The sequence below is a fragment of the Panicum hallii genome, chromosome 5, assembly GCF_002211085.1.
Source record: "Panicum hallii strain FIL2 chromosome 5, PHallii_v3.1, whole genome shotgun sequence".
In the NCBI taxonomy this organism is placed as follows: domain Eukaryota; kingdom Viridiplantae; phylum Streptophyta; class Magnoliopsida; order Poales; family Poaceae; genus Panicum; species Panicum hallii.
Window position 1 is genome coordinate 23,739,788 of NC_038046.1, and position 5,990 is coordinate 23,745,777.

Below are 5,990 nucleotides of genomic sequence, written 5' to 3' on the forward strand. Positions count from 1 at the left end.
GGGTTTGCTGGTAAGGAGCCGAGCGGACCAAGGCCGTCTCCCGGGCCTCCTCCAACAAGTCGACTGCATCCTGCTGAGCCTCCGCGGCTCGGTAGGGGTCAAAGGGTTTGACCCTTGGGGCTTCATAGTCTAGGTTGGAGGGGAGCACTGCTTCTGCTCCGTATGTTAGAAAAAATGGGGTGAACCTAATGGATCGATTGGGAGTTGTCCTCAGGCTCTAGAGGACAGCCGGGAGATCCTCGGCCCAGCGCCTAGCAAACTTTTTGAGCCAATGGAAGATGCGAGGCTTAAGTCCTTGGAGGACCATGCCATTCGCCCTATCCACTCGACCATTGGTGCGAGGGTGTCCGATCGACGCCCAGTCGATCCCGATCCCGTATCCATCAGCGAACTCCAAGAACTTCTTGCCTATGGATTTGGTCCCGTTGTCTATGATGATGGTGTTTGGCATACTAAATTGGTAGACGATGTCCTGGAAGAACTTGACAGCCTCTTGGGAATTGGTTTTGGTGATGGGTTTTGCCTCAATCCACTTGGTGAACTTGTCCATCGCGAGGAGCAGGTGAGTGAAACCTCTAGGGGCCTTCCTGAGAGGTCCGACCATGTCGAGTCCCCAGACCGCGAACGGCCATGTGAGGGGGTGGTCTACAGCAAGTGGGTCTGCCCAAAGTAGAACTAACACCCATCGCACATGCGGATGACCTCCTCCACATAGCGCAGTTCTGTCGGCCAATAAAAACCTTGGCAGAAGGCCATGACAACTAGCGGCCGCGTGGTGTCCATAGATTTCAGCATGGATCTCCAGGAGGAGTTCCTTGCCCTGATGGGTCGGGATGCATTTCATCAGCATTCCCACCGTAGATGGGCTACGCTTGTAAAACTCGCCGTCGACGGTGACATACGTCTTGGCGTGTCGAGCAATCCTAAACACCTCATTTCTGTCAGCTGGGAGGACCTCGTCGAGGAGATAGGCCAAGAGAGGCACCCTCCAGTCAGGGTCGTTTACCGCTGTGACGGCTGCTGGAGTCATAACCTCCATCACAAGGCAGTCAGAGCCCCCGAGCCCTTGGTCGGGAAAGGCCTGGCTGGGAGGCACTGGACCGAGGCCCCCGAGCATCGGGGTGGATGGCCTTTGAGGTGGGTCTAGCTTGACGTATATTGAAGGCGCGTGAAGATCATTGATGAAGACTCCGCTGGGAATCACGTCCTGCTGGGCCGCCATCTTGGCAAGCGTATCAGCATCATTGTTGTCCTTTCGCGGGACGGGATGCAACTCAATTCCTTGGAATTTTTCCTCCAGCTTGTGCACCTCTTGGCACTACGCTTTCATGAGGCAGCTCTCGCAGTTGGACTCCTTCATGACTTGGTCCACCACCACCTTGGAGTCGCCCTAGACGTAGAGCCGGGTTGCTCCAAGCCCAATGCTGATGCGGAGGCCATTGATAAGGCCCTCATATTCAGCGACATTGTTTGAGGCTAGAAAGTGGAGGCGGATCGTGTAGTGGAGCTTGTTCCCCTCAGGTGAGATCAGCACTATGCTGGCTTCCGCACCGGGTCCCATGAGTGACCCGTCGACATACAGGGTCCAGTATTCATGGGCGATGTTCGGAGTCGGGGTTTGGACCTCCGTCCACTCGGCCATGAAGTCGGCCAAGGCCTGCGACTTGATGGCGGTGCGGGGGGCGTACTTGAGGTCGTAGCCCATGACCTCGAGGGCCCGTTTGGGGATCCATCCCATAGCATCATGGCTGTGAACGACCTCCCCAAGCGGGAATAAGGTGACAACATGTTGTCGGTCAAAACCCACCGGCGAGCAGCGACAGGCAACACGAGGAGCCGGGAGGCTTCCGGGACTGTTCGTGGGACCCGGTCCCTCGGTCAACGGCCTAAGATCCGGCACACGACCTTGCATTTGGGTTTGCTAGGCGTGCCACCTGACCTTGTACCTGATCAGGAAGGTGTAGATGTGGTTTCAGTTAGTTTCCTGCATACACCGACACGTGTAGACGTTAGTCCGAGCCGCGATCGGCTCATCGGGTGATCCCCGCTATCGGCTGTAAAGAACCGATTGTCTTCCAGTATCAGATCGGATCTATATATCTGAACAAAGTGCGTATATCTGGTACTAAAAAAAACTTGCTCTGTAATCAATAAGCTGATTCAATCAACGACGGTTAAAGCTTTCACCGCATAATCGGAACATCCAATGCGTAATTGAGCCTAACAGATACGAAAGGTTACAGAATAGCAACCTAAATAGAGGCCTAAAAACCAACAGAGAGCCGATTCCCGGAACAATCCCTCTTTAGATTGATAAAAAGCATCAAGCGTACTGCCGGAACGTTCAACCTGTTTGAAGGGCCTAATCATGCGGATGTTAAGCTAAATCTTTGATGAATAAAGACCAATCATAACAGATTGGATCTACTAATTGAAATAGAGCAAGGTGCTGCCCTCATACCCGAGATCGGGTACAAGGACAGCTAAACGTTCACAGGTAACAAACGATGCATGAATACAGCATGAAAGAGCCGATGCTACCCTATAAACGCTAAGATAACTAGTATTACTCGCCATCAACAATGCTTCAGCATGAGAAACACAAAGATAAATAGATAGGCACGATACTGCCCCGATCACGCGAAGCGTGATCGCGGCTGCATAGCACTTACCCGAGAGAAACTCTAGAACAGGGGTGGCGATGCGCCGAGAGTTGTTTGCGAATGGTTGTTCATTTTTTTCCAATATCCTAGGATACATATTTATAGTCTGCAGAGTTGCCTCTCCTAACTAATCCTAACTGACTACGACACGAATCCTGGCTATCTCTATCTCAACTAATTTAAATGCACACACCTATCTAGATACATGGCCAATCTCTCGGCCTTAAACTGCCCGCGCAGGAGCCGATTCGCAAGCCTATTACAATTATCCTTTAAGCCTATCTTGCTCGCAGCCCACCTTCTGGCCCAGCCAAATTATGGCGATAACACATGCCCCCCTGATTTTGGCAATAATAATTCTGAAACCACTCTTTTCCTTTCCATCGCCTCGCCTCTTCGACTTCCAAAATCCGTACACGCGTACCTCTTCAACTTCCAGGGGATGTGACTGCTCTGCATCTAACTCCTTGGAAACTATCACGGTGCCAATTCATATTCCACTCTGTCTTTATAAGCCTGCCCCTGATAGATTACTTTTCACTCATCCCCTTCGTTCAGCCATTAGCAACCGCACCAATACGACCTTCCTTCTCTCGCAATGGCTTCTTCTTCCTCTGCTTCCTCCGCCATTTCCTTCGAGTCTGAGTCCACTCGAGAAGCAACTCCAGAGTATGAACCCATCGCCACCTATGAGGCCTGCGCTCCTCTACGTTGGGATGCAGAGGAGTTGGACTTCCAGACTTGGTCAGAGGATGATGAATCCCTGACTGACGGTGAAGATCTCCAGCTTCTCCTCGGCAGAGAGCTGGATGAAGATGACGAGGACAACATATCCTGGGAGGGGGACTTCTTTTCTTCGAAGGAAGAAGTCGATTCCTCATTAACCGAGGAGGACTCGGTGGCAGGAGGCTTCCTGCTTGGCGGGTCGTTGGAGGACGACGACGACGATGACAATGTAGAAACCGAAGACAACAACGGCTTCAGCAGCGACAGCGGCGGAGACGATGGTGCCAGCGACGGCGATGGCAGTGACGACGACGGTGATGCCAGCATGGCTCCTCCGATCAAGCACCGCAGAGTCTCAGGCACCTACTGGTGGTAGATCGTAGGGTTAAGCCGATGGATCGGCTCTAGGAGCAATCGGCTCCCCTTTTGTAATGACCTTCCCTATGAAGGGAAGCTTTATGTTTAGTAAACAACTCTTGAGAAGCCGATTCACCGGGAGTCGATGGCAACGCATCGGTTCCTTTCCTTAAGGTGTCGATCCGGATCTGAGTCGATTCTCAAATCGATCCTATTTTCTGCTCAAATCCGGAACCTTCCCAAAATAAATCTACATGGGTTCCCCGAATCCAAGTTACGCTCCAAAACCCTTGCTCATAAATCCAATCGCAAAACCCGGACCAAAACCTTAGAGCACGCACTCGACACTTGCGCAACAAACCCTAGATCCAGTTTCCAGGCCTTCGATCTTCGTTGGGGCTTCAGATGGCAGAATCTTAGAATGCCGACGCGGGCGTCCTTGGTCTGAAGGTAAAACTCCGACCTTCGCTAATTTAATGAAGTAATTATTCGATCCCTTGAAGCATTAAATGATCCCTTCTGGTTATTCGGCTCTTTATTGATTCTTTAGGTTTCATATATTCTTTTTGCGCATCCTTCTTCCCCCAACTCTTTTTGTCTCAGGCCTCGTTCTTACGAGAGTCTAGTAGATCTGATTTCTTGCGAGGTCAATCGAATCCCGTTCGCAAGCTAAGACATTGACTTAGATTCCTAGGCCGACAGCCTTCATGCCTAGCCAAATCCTCCCGAGGGCTGGGTATCCTGGTACAACAGAGTGGCCAACACCTACCAGCCCACATGGGAAACTATAGGAATAGCCGAAGATCTGTCTCTATCCTATCCCCCCTTGAGAAGAATGAGAATCTTCTGAAAACCATCGGCTATTTCTGGTCTGATGCCTTGAACTGCTTCTTATTTGGCCATGGGCCGATGACTCCAACCCTTATGGATGTAGTGATGATCACGGGTTTGGATATTGCATCGCCCAACCCCTCTGCCTTCGGACTGCTTGAGGTCCCCTTCAAACTATCCTCCAAAATAGAATGCACAAACTGGGGTGCCTATCTGAACCAATACATCAAAACCAAAGGCCCTGTGACTGAGAAATTACATACGGCCTTTCTGAATCTTTGGTTGGAAAACTTCTTATTCTGCGGTCCTTCCCTTGCCCCAACCAAAAACTATCTCTCCCTAGCGGATGAACTGGCCAAAGGTAAACTGTTGGCCTTGGTAAACTATTCCTTGGGGAGGTCTATAGATATCTTCACCTGATGTCTTCGAGCCTGCTTACTCAAAAGAAACTCAAAACCGGTGGTCCCTGGTAATTTATTCAGTTGTGGGCTCACCTATATTTTCAGAACCACATACCAAACTTCCCTGTTCAAGCCAACAACCCCTTTCCAGATCAGACTGGGAGATGAATGAGGTGTACCAGCTTCGGCCAGGCTCTGTACAGTCTTCCTGGTAGCAAGCTGACTCCCACAGATGCCTCAAGCTGGTTTAGGATATTCTACCAAGGCCTGAACAACCCAATCTTCCTCCTTTATGCAGATTCTGAGATTTTTGAGAACCTAATCACCATCAGATTGGCTGACTTTGCTGATGATGATGGCACTCGGCATTTATACTCTATCATGATTCACCCTTGCTTCCTTCCAGTTGGCATGAGCACCTCCAACACAGTCATCAAACCAGGTTATGAACTTTACCAGCCGGTTGTAGCAGCCCGACAATTTGGTCTCGGGCAAGTTCCTCCCCACTTCTTCCTCCACCATCTAACAATAAGTAGGACTGACCTGCCCGATGCCCTCTCCAGCCAAAGATGCTATAGCCTATTTACTGATCTTCACATCCCAATTCCTGTCGACCTGTCATTCACTTCTTCGGCCATCAACTTCGAGAACTGGAGGTCAATGTGGAAGACTCATATCTTCCGGAAGGCCTTGGGGCCAATGCTACAACAGATTAACGCTGAGTATGAAGCCCCTGAGGAAGAGGTATTACCATCAGTTTAGTACTTCTTTATGACTTTACTTAACCCCTTCTCTAATTCCGTTTGTTCTCCCTATAGCAGGAGGATGGTCCGGAGCCCAAGAACGATGATGGCTCCACTTTCCAGTTTTCACCAGTTGCTCCTGTGGTCCTCTTTGGCAAGAATGCACCTCCCCCATCAAAGATCATCATGTGGATCCAGCCTGATTATGCAAAACCAGCCACCAAGCGGAAGCGAGCTTCTGAAATTGCTGCCCCCCGAGCCCAAACTAA

At 50.6% G+C, this 5,990-nt stretch overlaps 1 protein-coding gene across 1 annotated transcript; it reads left to right on the forward strand.

Moving 5' to 3' along the window:
- The first annotated feature begins 3,261 nt into the window (after positions 1-3,261).
- On the forward strand, positions 3,262-3,765 carry LOC112892574 (prostatic spermine-binding protein-like). The gene has a single exon (XM_025959711.1). The coding sequence runs from the start codon at positions 3,262-3,264 to the stop codon at positions 3,763-3,765; it is 504 nt and encodes a 167-aa protein (XP_025815496.1).
- The last annotated feature ends 2,225 nt before the right edge of the window (positions 3,766-5,990 follow it).